The following is a 17353-nucleotide window of genomic DNA, read 5'->3' as shown; positions in this document are numbered from 1 at the left end:
AACCAGAGGGCTCAATAGGCCCTTGATCACATAGAACCTCCTTTGCCAGGTTAAAGAGCAATTCTAGGTGAAAACAGGATGCTATTACAGAGTCTTAAGAAGGGGAATAATGTCAGCTGATTGTCATTGAAAGCATCTCACCATGACCACTGTTAGGAAAGTGGTTTGCTAAGAAGCTGTTGGAGCAGTGTAGAAGCCGGAAGGATTAGGTTAGGAGGCTCTTGCCCTCTGCAGAAATGGTGGGGGGATAATATGATCAGTGAATAGATATTCAGTGTATATTGAAGGAAAATTCATTGGGTTAAAGGTGGAGGCTGTGGGAAACAGATTAATCAAAGATAACTTCTAGAATTTTAGTTTGAACAACTGGATAAACAGTACTGTTTTCTGATAGTCATAAGTTTGGTGGGGTGGGGGATCAGGAGTTCTGTTTTGCCATGTTATTTTGGGATCATATCCGACATGCGAGTGGAGGAGTCAAGTAGGCGGGGCAGTGTGTGGTCAGGGCTGCGGCACAGATGGGGAATGTGTTGACAGAATCATTGGAAACATTGAGACCGAGGAGTGCAGATAGAGATGTGAAGAGTACAGAGCTGAGCCCCGGGCTCTTGGCATTTAGTGTTCAGAGCAGAGAGCAAGCAGAAAAGAATGAAAGTAAAGAAGGAGGAAACCAAAAGGCATGTGCCCGGTGAGTACCGTGCAAGCCGAGAAAGACAGGATGTAGTGTTTAAAGAAGAAGTAATGCGTCAACTGTGTTCAGTGCTGCTGGAAGATCAAGTTACAAGCAAGAAAAAGTACCCAGTTTTCTTTCTTTATACTTGATATGAAAAATAATACAATTTGGAATTATTGAAACTTAAAACTACACTTATTATACTGTGAAAATTTGTTACTTATAACAACTTATGATGATTTCTGTTCATTTTACAATAGGAATTTAAGTTGTATTTAGAAAAGACTGCACACTCAGCAAAATGTTCACAGTCTTATTGTCTTCTTCCAATATACTTTGATTGGCTGTATACAGCAGGATAGTGTTGTACTCATAAATTTTAAAAATGTTTGTATTTTTCTGATATTTTAAAGTATCTTTCTGCTATCTTGTGATAATTACAAATGACTAGATATTAATATTTTTCCTCTCTTGGTTAGATAGTTTATCCATGAAAACTGACATTCTATGTAGACATGTAGTTTATATTTGCAAATATCATTGTACTTTAATTAAAAAATGAGGTAGGAATTCTCTGGAGATATCCTACAATAGTTATATATATATATATATATATGTTAATTTTTTTCTGATACTAATCCTTTGCTTAAAACTGGTTGTCTCAATTAAAAATAAAAAACAAAACACCTTGCAGGTGAACTGGGAGATAGTAGGACCCAATTCTCAGGAAACCTTACCACCACAGAACAGAGATATTGCAGACCCAGTGAGCGGGTCCTTCTACTTTGAAGATGGAGAAGATGGAGTGAGAACCATAATTCTGGCAATCTATCCTCATGAAGAAATTGAAGTTGAAAAGACCTTCATAATTAAACTTAAACTTGTGAAAGGTGAAGCTAACTTAGACTCCAGAGCTAAAGATGTTACATTAACAGTAAGACTGATTTTACTTTTCCTACAAAATTTTAGATTTAATAGATTTATCAGAAAATGCATTTACATTGTTTGAAATTCTACATGCTTGTGTCGAATTGAAAATTATGAAGCCATAAAAAGTCATAATAATTTGCATGGATCAAACTTACATTTTTATGTTTGTTCACTACATAGCCTGATTATTAGCAATTTTAAAAAAGTTTTAATAGAGTGATACTTATTTTATAGTCTTTGAGAAAATTTGGTGTTTTGGAAATATTTGGCACTTTTATAGAGGAGGTACTTGTTATGTCATCTTTGTCCTCAAAGAAAAATTAACTTGTTATAAATCAGACTTTTGAAGGAAGAATGGCATTTGTTTAATTAGCACAATGATGTGGTGTTAGATTAGACCTGAATTCTGTATATTTGATATGAATCAACTAGTCACCAGGGTCAGAAAGTACTGAGAATCAAGGCTACTGAAAACAATGTAGAGAGAGAACACGATTTAATTTATTTGTTTAGAAAATACTCGTTTGAGATCTACATCTGTCGTCATTTTCTGGAGAAAGAGAACCAATAGGACATACACAGTGATCGAAAAAGAGAAAGTTTAAGGAATTGACATGTGATTGTGGGGGTTGGCAGGCAGGAAACCCAGGAAAGAGTTGAAGCTGTGGTTTTGAGTGGGAATTCGTGGGGCAGGCCAGCTGTCTGCAAACTCTAGCAGGATTCCTGAGTTATAGTCTTGAGGCACCATTACTTTCACTGCAAGAAACCTCAGCGTTTGCTTTTCAGTTCTTCAGTTGGCTAGGTGAAGCCACCCACTGTCAAGGCTAATCTGCTTTCTTTAGAGTCAGCTGATCCTGAAGGTTAATCATATCTATAGCACACCTTTATGACAACAACAGACTCTTGTTTCGCCAAACAACTGGGGGTGTAGTCCCTCCTGTTTGATGCATACAATTAAGCATACAGAGTCTTTCTGCCTCTATCCACTTTATACTATAGCTAGAAAATATAGGATGAATAAAACTGAAATCAGGCATCAATATCATTGCAGATTTTGTAAATTGTAGTTTTCTGGATACTTGTTCCTGTTAGTTTTCAGGAATAAGAACATACTGATTTTAGATAACAGTATAGTATAGTAGTTCTCTCTCTTAAATCAAGTAGGTAAATTTATATTTAAATGTTATTTCTATGTTTTTTTCATTTTTTCAGCCTATTGGTGCATTAATATGTTGGATACTGTAATTTCATCATAGTTGGTCATTTCTCTGGTCTTTACTTTTTTTAGATACAAAAGTTTGGTGATCCAAATGGAATTGTTCATTTTGCTCCTGAGTCTTTATCTAAGAAGACCTATTTGGAGCCACCAGCTTTGGAAGGACCCCTGGCCATCACTTTCTTTGTCAGAAGAGTAAAGGGTACCTTTGGAGAAATTACGGTATTATTTTTCATTTGATTTTTCCAAGTAGACCAGTTTACCTATTGAATGTGGTCAAGAGGGACAGAGAGCCTGTACGTTCTTTAAAGTTTTTAAGAAAATCAAATCACTTGTGTTTTTGAGAGAAACTGAGAGGCTTTATTTAAGCACCTCTGGGCTCGCCAGATCACATCAATTCTGTTTTTTTTTCTAAATTCAATTTGATTAGAGTTAGCGTATGAAAGACCTTTCTTAGTCTTTATTGTGAAGGACTGAACTATTTCATATTTTATTGTTCGCTATAAATATGAAGGCTTTTCTATTAGACTTCTTGATTTTTTTTATCAATTGCTTATTATATTCTTCAGGGCTTTATTTCTCAACAGAATCTCTCCATTTGGCAAGTGTTTTTTAATGGGTTGCATTTGTGTGCTTATTGATATAGACTGAGGATGCTCTGTGGAAGTTCTCATGGTATTTGGCTAAGGTCAACGACAGTCACATATTTTGTGAAATTTCTGTATACAGTTAACCTGTCTTCCAGTGATGGATGTTAACTAAATACTTTTATGGTTTGGAGTTCAACAATATTTGAGAAGTAATGATTAATTCTTGGTAACTTATAAATATTCCCTTTATATTTAAAATAAACAAAACCAAATCCTGATGTGAAATCAAATTTTCTACTTAATTTTTATCTTCAGAGATTGCATATGGTTCACAAATTAATGTAATTATGGGACTGGCATGCTGTAATTAGTTAACTTGCTTTTCTTCAAAATGTGCTATTATTTTAGAAGCAGGTCAAATAGTAAGAATTTTAAATCATGTTCTGCAATTGCATATGAAAGCCTAAAGTGATTCATATACTTTACAAACTGACATGTACTTGGAGGATTTGGCTTTGGATGTAATGATGTACAACAAAATTGTACATTATAAAGGGAAACATAATTTAAAGGTTTTTGGTTTCATGTACTGAATTATTTAACTTTGTTGGAATTTTTTCCCTTTTATTTTAGGTTTACTGGGAATTAAGTAGTGAATTTGATATCACTGGTGACTTTATTTCCACAAATGGATTTTTCACCATTGCTGATGGAGAGAGTGATGCAAGCTTTGATGTTCATTTGCTGCCAGATGACACACCTGAGATAGAGGAGGACTGTGTGATTCAGCTGGTTTCTGTAGAGGGAGGAGCAGAACTGGATGTGGAAAAATGCATCACGTGGTTCTCTGTGTCTGCAAATGATGATCCACATGGAGTATTTGCGCTGTATCCAGATCACCAGTCAATACTTATTGGACTGGACTTAATTAGATCTGTCCAAATTAATATTACCAGGCTTGCTGGAACATTTGGAGATGTGGCTGTTAGATTTCGAATATCATCTGATCATAAAGGACAGCTAGCTGCTACTGAAAATGCAGAGATGCAGCTGGTGGTCCAAGATGGTGCCAGATATAAAGTTGACATGGTGCCAATAAAGAATCAGGTTTGTGGTATTTCTTCAGTTTCCTGATTATTCTAGTAAAACTTTTTTTAGGAGAGCTCTTACTTATCTCATAATCACTTTAAAGTCTTGCTCAGACATTTAAACATAACCATGAAAATGCACAGTAATTATTAGACAATACATTTGTAGATTATAAGTGTATTTGTCTAAATTATAGGAAGCATTTACTTATTCAGTGCTTACAAAGTTCCAGGATAGTGCAGTGAGACAGACTGATTTTGCTCTCTGGGACTTGAGGGGCTGTGTAAATACAGAAACTGATACCTACTTTTGTCCTTGAAATTGTGGAAATCAGTATGATTTTTGGGGGGAGTGGGTACAGAGATTGAACTCAGGAGCACTTGGACCCACTTTCCCAGCTCTATTTTGTATTTTATTTAGAGACAGAGTCTCACTGAATTGCCTAGCGCTTTGCTTTTGTTGAGGCTGGCTTTGAACTCTTGATCCCTCCTGCCTCAGCCCCCGGAGCTGTTGGGATTACAGTCATGAGCCACAGTGGCATCTGGCTTGGTATAATTTTTTGAGGGTGCTGAGAAGAGAGAGTAGCACACTGCTATTCTCACACTGTGAGAGTGATAAAAAGGCCTGAATTTCCTGTGGGTCAAGAAGATACCCCAGCCGTGCTTCTTAGTCTTTGAACCCACAGAAAGTGAATTAAGTGACTGTTTATCTTAATTCTTCTAGGGATGTTCAAATCACATCATTCTGTATGCTAGGAGAGAAATTATTTAATTATCTTATGATTAGGAAAGGCTTCCCAAAATAGCCAGATTGCAATCACCATGAGAAGAATCAGCAGGGTGCATTGTGAAAAATGGGGAGAATCACAAGGTCACCAAGAGGATAGGTTGTCTCTTCTGAGGAAGAATGAGGAGTAGAATTCTGAAGCCTCTGAGGAACACCCAAATGGAGGCCATGAGGTTGAGCATCAGGGCACTGTTTTCATGGAGGTATGGTGGTAGCCAGTGTTGCCCAAGAAAGGAGGACAGCAGAGAGGCAAGATTTTTGTCACCAACTTCCAGAGGCCTTCCTCTTATCCCAAACCTGGAGTGTCAGAAGCTTGACAGAAAGGTCCTGGGGCTGAAGTTTGGAGGAGTACTGAAATCATAGCGTGACCTCCTTCTCACCGTAGATCCTGACCAAGCTTACCATAAACAGGGAAGCTTGGATAGAATGTGAGATTGAAGTTTCGGTTTATATAGTCTGATCTTTTATATTCCTATAAATGACAGGAAGCTTTGAGATCTACTTGCAACAAACCAAAGGGTGGTGGAAAGAGACCCCACAAAACACAAAGCAGGAGAAAAATGATATAGCCTCTTTTCTGTTTCATCTGTTTTATATAAAGTTATGACCAATAGAAGAAAGCCTGTCATTCAGAATAAGCAACAAACCATTACTCTAATTCATCCTTACTTGTAAGCTTTTGATCTTTTGTGCATCTAGGTCTTTAACTTTTTTGGTGTTAAATGCAAGAGAAAAATGAGACTTTTTTTGTGAGATGTGGGTTTCATAATTATTACTACAAGCCTGTAGTTTTCTGGGAAACTGACTTACGGTCATGGCCCTAATTTATCAATTTCTAAACTCCATATCCTATATCCAAAATAATGCAATACTGAGTAAAACAGAGGGACATTAAGTTAACCAGAGTATCATTGTATTAAGTCTCTTTTGTAAATTAGAAGAAATTTTTAAAAATGCATTGTGCTTAAATTATGTAACTGGAAACATTTCCCAAAGCATTCATAGCATTATGTTCTGAATAGTCAAGTATAAGCTGCTAATGAATACTAGGGGTCATTCCTATAACTTTTTAAGGAGTAGATTTGTGTCATTTTATGCATTGCATTCATTTGCCAATAAGGCTTCCACAGAGATTATTCTCTTATTTTACTAACTGATGTGTATAGGAGAAAGTTGCTCTTAACCAAAATATATGATATATATTAAATGGACGAAGACACTTGATCTGCCTGGCTCTTAGGTACTTTTTTTGTGGTACCTGAATCATTTTGAATGATAGTAGTTCTTCCATTTCACTTGGACAACTTAATGGTATAGGTTATGAAGATACTTAGATATCCTAATACTATATTTGAATTATGTATGGATTTCTTAAAATCCTCTTAGAACCTATTTTGTTCTTATGATTACTATTTTCATTTAAAGGAAATAGAATTTGCTAGTTCATGCATATTTCGAAGTTTGCCATATTTGCTTACTATAACTTCTTTCACTAACCTGTTTCAAATGCATGGGTTCCTTCTTCTTGGCTCTCATAGTTGAGGATGTGTGGTATAAGATTGTACATAATTAGATATTGGTGAGTTAATTTTTCAGGGTAACTGGGGTAAGATGCAACAAGCTTATAAAACCAAGGGCAGGACTTTTTTCAAGGATCCACTTCCTCCCTCCCACCCTAGACATAATACATTGTTCTCTGAGGTTTGGGATATTATTACACAATATAGTTGCACAACTCACACTATAGAGCATACAATTCTTCTTGCTCCATCCTTAGGTAAAAGTTAGGATTTCAGGCAGGTCAGGACAGGTCAGCCAAAGGGAGACAACCAAGGCCATGACATTTCTAATCTGCTATGCTGTGGCTTCTAACTTTCAAGTGGGTTTTTGAACAAGTCAAGGTTCTGCTCAGACTCTTGGTGTAGGTTTAAGTCCTGGACTATGGAGTGTAAACTGTTACCACACCTGACTAACAACTGGGTTCTTGGATGCAGCATACTCTGACAGCAGGAAACACTGGTACACTAAAGAAAAAAGCTAGGTTTAAAGGGGCTTAAGTGAGAATAAAGGACGAGCTTTACCTTTGTGGTTGGGTCATTTTTTGAGCACTCATCTGCGTGCCAGTCTTTGTGAGAAGCTCAGCAGATACAAAGATGATTGAGACACAATTCCTGTTGTCCTGGGCCTTCTGTCCAGTGTAAAAGAGGCTCATTAACAACCAATTTAAAAAGTATGTGGGTGCTCAGTGTTGGAGATGCACACAGGTTATCATGGGTCTGTAAATTCTTTCTGCTCGTGCCCAAATGGCATCAAGAATAATGAGCAATATATAAAATAGCATTGATGAGGCAGTCCTGGATCAGGGATATGGAAGGGCATGTTCCTAAAACTTTCAAGTTTCTATTCAAACTAATCTAACCATTCTTCTGTAGGGAGATCAGCTTTTCCTCAAATCTGCTGTGACTGAGGTTCAATTTTAATGTTTAATTCCTTTACCTTGAAGATCTGCTGCATCACACAAGTCTGGGATGGGCCCATGAACAGAGAGCTAAACAGGAAGGCATTAGGGACTCAGTACTTATGATGACCTAGCCCTTCATTCTTTAGGAAACGGGAATAAGTTATCACTCATTGCCCAGCCAGTGCCCTGCAAGGGGAAGGGGCATTTTTATAGGAAAGGTGGAATATACATGAAATCAAGATTGACACTATTGTTTCATTAGCACTTGAACTAAAATTATGTTCAGTGATGTAATTTCTTTTCACAGTGCTGGTCATTGAATCCACAACCTTACAAATATTAGGCAAGTGGTAGAGTTCTCCCCCTGGCCCAGTAAATATTATTTGGAAAGAATGAAACATCTGTTGCCCTCAGGTTGCACATGATTTGAAACTGCTATGGTGTATGCTTCATATACTTGTGAAAGTGACACATGTTTAAGTTCCTTGCATTTGAAAGGCAGAGAGACTCCTGGAAGTAGATGCTTTTATATTCAACAAGGATACAGAATTTTTAGGAATAGTTCAGGTTATGGGACAACTTGGGGGATAGCCATTACCAATAACAATGTTTCTATGTAAAATTGTGTTATAAGTTTCAAAAATACTTTTAGTGTTTTAGTTCAGAACATTCCCTGTTTTCTTAGATTTAAAAATTTTGTTCCTTGGTAATTTAATGCCACGGTGTTAGTAATTTTTATTTATCTAACACATTCAAATAATCAAGATACCCAATTTAGTGTCTGTTTTCAGTAAATATCATCAATTAGTTATGACTTAATGAAGAGGGAGAAACTGGGTTTTGGTGGGTTTCAGGACCTGATACTGTCCAATAGTCTGTTCTTTTTATTCCTTTGATACATGGTTTCTTTACCAATACTGCCTTTTTGAGACTATTTGAGTACACATGGAAAGTCTGCAAGTTTTTATACTACACAATGACCACTCCTCATCTCACCTCACACTAAATGGTGGTGGTTTGTTTTAAGACTAGGGAGCACACAACAATGAAACTGCTACTAAGGGAACCTGAGGCAGTGTGCTAAAGGTTTACTATCTCACTACCAGAATCATTTCTTAACCATTAAAAAACATAATTGATGATGTTGGTTTCTAGGTCTTTCTGTCACTGGGTTCCAATTTCACCTTGCAGCTGGTGACTGTGATGCTCCTCAGTGGAAATTTCTATGGAATGCCAACAATTCTTCATGAAGCAAAATCCGCTGTGCTTCCAGTCCCTGAAGAAGCTGCCAATTCTCAGGTAATTGGCCTTGGTGTGGTACTGCAGCCAACCAGCAGAGGGCAGCTTTATAGGAAGGACCAAGTTCCTAAACAATTCCTTAAAAATCAACTATTTTCTTCAACCTGAATAATCCTGTGAATATCAAAACTGACATAATGTACATCATATAAAAGCAATTTGTCAACTTTCAATATTAGTTAGGAAATATGTTTCCTTTTTTAGGGTTCTAGAAAGTTTTTATCTTGTAGAATTTAAATGTAAGTTGTGGAATTTAAAACCTAACAGTCACCTTAAGTTAAAATGCCCAAGTATTTCTTGATATCAAATATTTTCTTTTTGAATTCTTTTTATTTTTACAGACTTCATTTTGATTCATTGTACACAAATCGGGTACAATTTTTCATTTCTATGGTTGTACGCAGTGTAAACTTACACTATTCATGTAATCATACATGTACATAGGGTAACGATGTCTGTCTCGAGTTATTTATACCAAATAATTAAAATTAGAATGAAATATTAGTGAATATTTCAGATCTTTTCATTTACTGGCAGTGTACATATTTGTTTTTGCCATTTGGGCTTTGGTTTTCTGTGCAAGTTTGTACTGACAGATAAATGCTGGGAGTCTTTCTGTGACATAGTTGCACCCAAGTATCTGACTTCTTCAAGTTCATCGTAGGAAAGATCATTTCCCAATCATTTCCAAATTCAAAGGAGAACAAAAGCCTTACTTTCCTTTTAGACTGATTCTGTTTATATAAGACAAAGCTAGGTCTGCTGTCTGGCTATGGCAACATGATGTATCTTTGAAGATGTTATGAGGTATAATTCAAACTCCTTCAGATGGGAGCTCAAATGACAAGCCTGGCCAGAGATGCTGATGTGGAATCTCTGTGGTTGAATGGGCAGATACAGTTTCTGGCCATTACAGAATACTCTTTAGCTACGCTTTCCTGGGTATCTTCTTCATAGTGAGTGCATTTGCTTTGTCCCCTGAAGTAGAATCACCAGCATTAAAAGTTACTGAAAGGAACATGTTTGTTCCCTTTTGTTCACGAATAAATGAGGGCATACAATTTACTAAAAGTCTCTGAAACTTTTTTTTTTCTCACTGGTTATTACAAATTAGTTTCCTTTACTGAATTTACTGAAAGTCTCTGAAACTTTGTTTTTTGTTTTTTCTCACTGGGTTATTAGATACATTTCATTCCACACCATTCATTTGGAGAAGCTAAATATCTCCTATTCCTTTTCCACACCTGTCGTCACAATACTTTAGCACCCCTGAGGACAAGTCATGTGTGCAATGTAACCTCTGTATTCTTGCCAGTATTTACATGGTGAGTGTGTTTGTGATGTGATTAGGATATGTTCATATGGTCCTCTGACCACGGAGCAAGCATGATCTTGCTCAAAGCTCTTGACAGTTGCTAAGCAAAAATCTCACAGTGACAGAGGCTCTAGACTGCTGTCAAGTTGAAGTTGTCACTGTTGTTTTCTCCTCTGTGGTTCCAGAAGCTATCCTATGGCATCCTCACACACTCTTCTGCTGTTCTTCATTCTAATTTTAAGAGGGGAGAATAATTCTTACTATGTAACCATTGATCAAATGGTATCCCAAATTTATAGCTGTTGAAACCCAAAGAGGTAATCTGAACTGTCTGAATCACAGTGTGAAGCCAGGAATCTAGTTTTATTCTAACTCATTGACCAGAACTTATTTCCTCCAGAAATCACATACCCTGGGATTTGATGCCTGTGAAAAAGTTTTCTGATCTTCACAAAAGGATAATAAGTTGAATCAAAGAACAGAAACCTTAATAGAATATCCAGTCCATGGTGCTCATTTTCTAAATGAAGAAATGTGTTGTTATAGCTTAGAAAAAGGTTAGATTTCAGTTCTAGAGAAATCAGGTTCTTGTATTAAAATGCCATTTAAAAGTTTTTTGCTTTCATTTAACTATGGTTACATTTATCTTTTTTTGAATATTGTCCATTCAAGGGATTACATTTAATAAAAAAGAGAAAGCTATAGATTATAATCTGAATTATGAAGTAGAATAAATGTTAAGTATGATATGTCAGTTCTTAAACCTTTTTTCTTTCACTGAATATATTGTGAGACAAGGAAGTATATAGAAAAAAGGAAAGTTGACATTTAACTCACTCTTCAAAACCCCAGAAACTTTATAGAGAAATATGAAATACTATAAACTTTTTTTCCTCAGGTTGGATTTGAATCCACTGCTTTTCAACTCTTGGACATCACTGCCGGCACAAGCCAAGTTATGATTTCTAGGACAGGCACATATGGTGATCTCTCAGTAGCCTGGACCACGGGATATGCTCCTGGAGTAGAAATCCCTGAATCTATCACTGTTGGCAACATGACCCCAACACTGGGTGAGTTGTAGTGTTTCTAAGGTCAGGCAGGTGTGTAACTGGCCACGTTCTCGGGTTATCCTTCCTGTGGACACTACACTGTTTGCTTCCTAGTACCTTGCTCCCATATGTAAGTGATTAGGGTGGTGAAAGCAGATTGATGAGGAAGAGAGAAACTTTTTTGAGACACACTGAAGACTTTATACCTTATTTTAAAACAGTGGTTACTAAGCAGACTACTTTGTCAATACACAAAGAGTTTGTTTAAAGTAGTTCTAAATATCTTACTTGACCCACACAGTAATAAAAAAATGTAACTTTGCATTGATTTACCTATCCATCTGAATATTTCTGACAGCACAACTATGGTTACTTCACCTGTATTTTAAATATTACACTGTTAGCTTTTTGAGTAAGATGCAAGTGTTAAATGGTTTGACCCCTACCGTGTTTCGCAGAGCCCACTGCAAATCCTTGTGGTAGCAGTTATAAAGGAGTCCTCAGTGGACGCAGAATCTTCGTGCTTCTCCTTCCTCCCCTCCTTTATTTAGAGTGTCCTCCTGGTCACCAGGTGAATGCCACATACCATCAGTCATAAATGTAGTGAATCCTGTATAAGGACTGAGATCCATAGTCTCTCAGTAAAGATGGAAAGATTCTCATTTTCTCAAAGTCTCAGCCAAAAAATGGTATGAAAGCCTGAAATCCTATAGAAGAGTGTGAGAGCCTGGGACAGTGAACAGGACAATATTGTCATGCCAGCTTGCATTCCAACAGGCATATCAGTGGATACAGAGTGAATTTAGATGCTTGATTGAAAGCCACATGGCGTTAGCACTGCCTTGATAGAGAACCACCATGGCGTTAGAGGTGCCTGGGGTGCTGGGGTGTCCATAGCCCTGGACAGGTACTCTCATTCTAATGTAACAGACACTTTCTCTGCTTTATTTTCCTTTTAGCACATCCCCTAAATTAAAGCTGTTTCATCATCTTTTTAAAATTTTTCTGTAGTAATACTTATTTGTTCCTCCCCTACCCTTTCTGTCAATTTGGGTGATATGCACAGCACCATATAATTTATTTATGTACTGGTGACAACTTAGAAGGTTTAAAAATATTTATGTGTTCATACATTGTTCTTTACGCACGTATGTGTTACTGTGCTTACATGTGAAATTAATCTTTAAAAGTCTTAGTAAATTTATAAAAAATTGAATTTAAATTATAGGAGCTCACAAATAATAGATCTATATCCTTAAATAGGTTTGATTAGTATTTTGAGTTTTTTAAATAATAAATTTGTCAACACAAATGAAAAATAAAATATAATGAACTCCCACAAACTCACTGACTAGATTTAACAATTGTCAAATTCTATCATATCTGTAACATTTTTTTCTGAAGTAATCTAAAGTAACATGCATACATTGTGATATTTCTTCCTAAACGACTTCAAGACACATTTTGAAAATATGCTGGGGTCAGAATTCAAACCAATGCCTAACTCTTGTCACCAAACTTGCCTGACACTATTCTCTTACTACTGGATTTGGCAATTAAGTCAGGAAAAAAAAAAAAAAGTGAGAGGAGGACTCTTAGACAGGAAAGTTAGGTTTATTTTGTATAGGGTAGTTTTTTAAACTTTCTACAAGTTTATGTGCCTCTCTCTCCTCAAATTTTTAATGATGTATCTTTTGTGGACTCTACCAAAATTTTGGAAAAGACAATATTTCCCTACATGTTGAAGAGTCGAATTCCAACTTAAGAACCAAGGAGTGAGCTGCTTCACTTTTCCCATTCCTTTCAGGGAGCCTTTCATTTTCCCATGGGGAACGAAGGAAAGGAGTCTTGCTGTGGACCTTCCCCAGCCCTGGCAGGCTGGAGGCCTTCGTCATTCACCTGTCGGGAGTGCGGAGCAGTGCTCCTGGTGGAGCCCAACTCCGGTAAGACCAACCTGTTTCTCAACCCAGAAATTCTCTGAGGAGCCATCTGGGATATCAGTCAAAATAGAAGAAACCACAGGGGTCACTGTCCTTCAAGAAGATGGAAACTGTAAAGCAACTTATGGTCTGCCTGCCAAAGACACCTACCTGCCAGGAGGCTGGGTCTCGGTAGTCACCACCTCTGCCCCCTAGCAGAGCTCATCATGACCTCTGACTGGGGGTTACAGCCTCAGTAGGCATTGTGGTGGCGAATATGCATGTTTTTAAAGAGAACTGTCTTCTGCAAACCGAGAATACCTGATTTCCTCAAGTGAGGACAAATAGGAATAAAGCATCACAGTAGTATAATAATGTTGTTTATTTAAGAGTACTTCCTTGATTTTAATTTTATTTCATTTTGCTATGTATCTATAATAACTATCCATTGGAACTCAGTATATTTGCAATTAAATATGTCCTGCCTAAAAGCAGTTTATTTCTCATGCCTGAGATAGGCTTGGCTGGAACAGCAGAAGGCAGACCTGAAAGCCACACTTATGGATTTAGTCCTGACTCTGTCACTGATTTGCTATGTGACTTTGGGAAAGTTGCTTGGTCTTTCTGTTCCTCAGTTTGCTTGTTTGTGAACTGAGGAAAATATGTGCACAAAACTACTATGGATGCATGCATGTTTATGTGGGAGGGTATCTGTCATTGAAGTCAAACATGGCTTTAGATTACACACTATACATATGCCGTTTGAAAAGAAATGCTTGTCCAGAGGATATATTCAGAGGTCATAAATTCAAATACCTTTAACAACACCAATAATAATTTCCAGTTTTATAGTGCTTACCCTAAATCAAGCATTGTTTTAGGCTGTGTATACACACATACATTCTTTATTCTTCCAAACAGCAACTATATCGAATAGATATGATATTTGTCCCATTTTATAAATGAAGAATGATTTATACATAAGGTAATAAACCTAGTGTCACACAGCTCAGTGTTTTGGCCATAATTTGGACTCTGACTGTCTTGTCACAGACTGAGCTCCACGGCTATTTTATGTGCTGAGTGATAGGTGCTTGACAATATAGAGGGATAGGACCTGGGGTGTCTTCCTTAAAGACATTTAAATTTACATATAATTTATTTACATATTAATAAACTCTGTTAGTCAAAGAAAATATCTGTTGTCAGAATTAGACTGATGGACCACCAGTTACAATTTTTGATATAGTTATTAGTTCACAATAAAAAATCATATAAGAAAAGGATAAAATTTTAAAGCATGGATGTTTCTTCCAATTTATATAGAGTTTTAGCTACATTTGCATAAGAGAATAGTCCCGTTACTGATAACTGGAGGAGATAAGAATTTTGTTTCTAGTAGTAAATATTCCTATGTGGTAGACAAGAACACTATTCGATGTCTAGAACATCATAGAGGTTTTGGTTCTCTTTTACTTATCTTAAGAGAGCCTGATGCTTCAGATCCCTTCGTTAGTGGCTCCAGGATGACGGAGAAACAAAGCAGAGACCTAGGAGCTCTTCATTTAGCCAAGACTGCTTAGTTCCTGTCTCTGCCACTGGGCTCCTGCTTATTCATTTCTTGTGCTCTTACTTATTAATAAGTAAGTAAGGTATGCAATCAGTGAGGCCATGTCATTTATAAGGTACTTCCCTCATGAGCAGCAACATAAACATACAAAAGAAGACTCTCTAGAGTGTGGTAGTCCTATTTTTAATCAATTCTCACGGTTTAATGTTTTCCAGATCAGGTTTCACCATTGCTGAAATTGAACCTATGGGCGTCTTCCAGTTTTCCCCAAGTTCGAGAAATATCACAATTTCAGAAGATACACGGATGGTCAGATTACATGTGCAAAGACTGTTTGGGTTTCACAGCAATCTTATTAAAGTTTCCTATGAGACAACTGGGGGAAGTGCAAAGCCACTGGAAGACTTTGAGCCTACAGAGAATGGGGAAATGTTTTTTCAAAAATTCCAAACTGAAGTGGACTTTGAAATAACCATTATGAATGACCAGCTTCATGAGATGGAAGAGATTTTTTATGTTAATCTTACTTCAGTAGAAATTTGGGGATTGCAAAAGTTGGATGCTAGTTGGAGACCACGCCTGAATCTAGATTTCAGTATTGCAGTGGTCACAATATTGGATGATGATGACCTGGCAGGCATGGATGTTTCTGTCCCCACAACAACTGTGGCTGTAGCAGTTGATTCCACTCTCATTCCTGAAGAAACTGACTCGACCACACATCCTGACACAAGCAAGTTAACATCCATTCCTAAGACCACTGAAATGGCTGCCATTATTACTGAGGCAACTGGTATGTCTGCCACCCCTGAGGACCTTGTCACCCTTCATGGTTCATTTACCATGCCTGAGAAGCCTGACATGACCACTGTAACTGCCAGTATTTCCATTCGTGGAACATTTAGTCTTGGACCTCCCATTGTTTATGTTGAAGAGGAGATGAAGAATGGCACGTTCAATACTGTGGAAATTCTTATCCAAAGAACTGGTGGGTTTGAAGGCAATGTCAGCATAACAGTTAAAACTTTTGGTGAGAGATGTGCTCAGAAGCAACCAGATGGGCTGCCCTTTCGGCATATCTATGAAACCTCCAATCGAACATGGGCAGTTGAAGAAGAAGACTTTGAAGAACAAAGTCTTGTCCTTATGTTTCTGGATGGAGAAAAAGAACATAAAGTATCTGTTCCAATTTTGGATGATGATGAGCCTGAAGGGCAGGAAATCTTCTTTGTGTTCCTCACAGACCCTCAAGGGGGAGCACAGATTGTGAAGGGAAAGGATGCCACTGGATTTGCAGCTTTTGCCATGATTATTATTGCAGGTATCTTTGAAGTGATAAGGGTAATACATGTACTTTTTTGGCCCAGAAGTTGTATAAAGATCAATCTCTCTTAAGTTTAGCTTAAGAGGGCAAATTACTTGAATAACTACAGTTAATTTTTTACTGTTTTTTTAAAATTATACATGACAGTATAAAGCATTTTTGATAAAATTATATATGCATGGACTATGTCTTAATTCTGATTGGGATCCCAGTCTTGTGGATGTACATGATGTTGAGATTCAGCATTGTATTCACATTTGTACAAAGTTATGTCACATTCATTCCACCGTCTTTCCCATTCCTATCCTCCCTCCCTTCCCTTGCATCCCCTTTGTCTAACACTCTGAACTTCTATTCTCCCCCACTGCTTTATTGTGGGTTAGCTTCCACATATCAGAGAGAATATTCACCCTTTGTTTTTTGGGGGGATTGGATTATTTCACTTAGCATGAGTCTCCAGATCCATCCATTTACCAGCAAATGTCATAAACACATTTTTATTTATGACTCAGTAATACTCCATTGTGTCTATACACCATGGTTTCTTTATCCGTTCATCTGATGAAGGGCACCTAGGTTGGTTCCATAGCTTAGCTATTGTGAATTGTGCAGCTTTAAACATTGATGTGGCTGCATCACTATCATATGCTGATTTTGATTTATACTGAGAAGTGGAATAACTGGGTCAAACAGTGGTTCTATCCTAGTGTTTTGAGGATTCTCCATGATGCTTTTCATAATGGTTGCACTAATTTATAATTTATATGTGGAAGCTAACCCACAATAAAGCAGTGGGGGAGAATAAAGTTCAGAGTGTTAGATCTTTCCATCATACCAACAATGTATGAGTGAACCTTTTCCCCTGCATCCTCACCAACAATTATTATTACTTGTATTCTTGATAATTGCAGTTCTGGTTGGAGTGAGATGAAATCTCAGTGTGGTTTTAATTTGCATTTCTCTAATTGTTAGAGATGTTGAACATTTTTTCATATATTTGTTGACCATTTGTAGATCTTCTTTTGAGATGTGTCTGTTTAGTTCTTTTGCCCATTTACTGATTGGGTTATTTGGGGTGTTTTTATTTTTTTTTTTTAATTTTTTAAAATTTTTTTGATGTTAAACCTTT

The 17353-nt window shown here is 37.0% G+C and overlaps 1 protein-coding gene across 1 annotated transcript in view; it reads left to right on the top strand.

Annotated features, from left to right (window-relative positions):
* The window catches only part of ADGRV1 (adhesion G protein-coupled receptor V1), a gene marked incomplete at its 5' end in the record, with an annotated part of 585014 nt that overhangs the window by 237354 nt on the left and 330307 nt on the right, over positions 1-17353 (top strand). The window contains 7 exon segments of the mRNA XM_079143469.1: positions 1368-1607; positions 2892-3041; positions 4043-4516; positions 8901-9044; positions 11258-11432; positions 13219-13354; positions 15116-16221. Coding sequence (XP_078999595.1) covers positions 1368-1607; positions 2892-3041; positions 4043-4516; positions 8901-9044; positions 11258-11432; positions 13219-13354; positions 15116-16221 — 2425 coding nt within the window.

The sequence above is a fragment of the Sciurus vulgaris genome (assembly GCF_902686455.1).
Source record: "Sciurus vulgaris genome assembly, chromosome: 6".
Taxonomy (NCBI): Eukaryota; Metazoa; Chordata; class Mammalia; order Rodentia; family Sciuridae; genus Sciurus; species Sciurus vulgaris.
The sequence above is the reverse complement of the archived record's forward strand: the minus strand, read 5'-3'. Positions and strand labels throughout refer to the sequence as shown.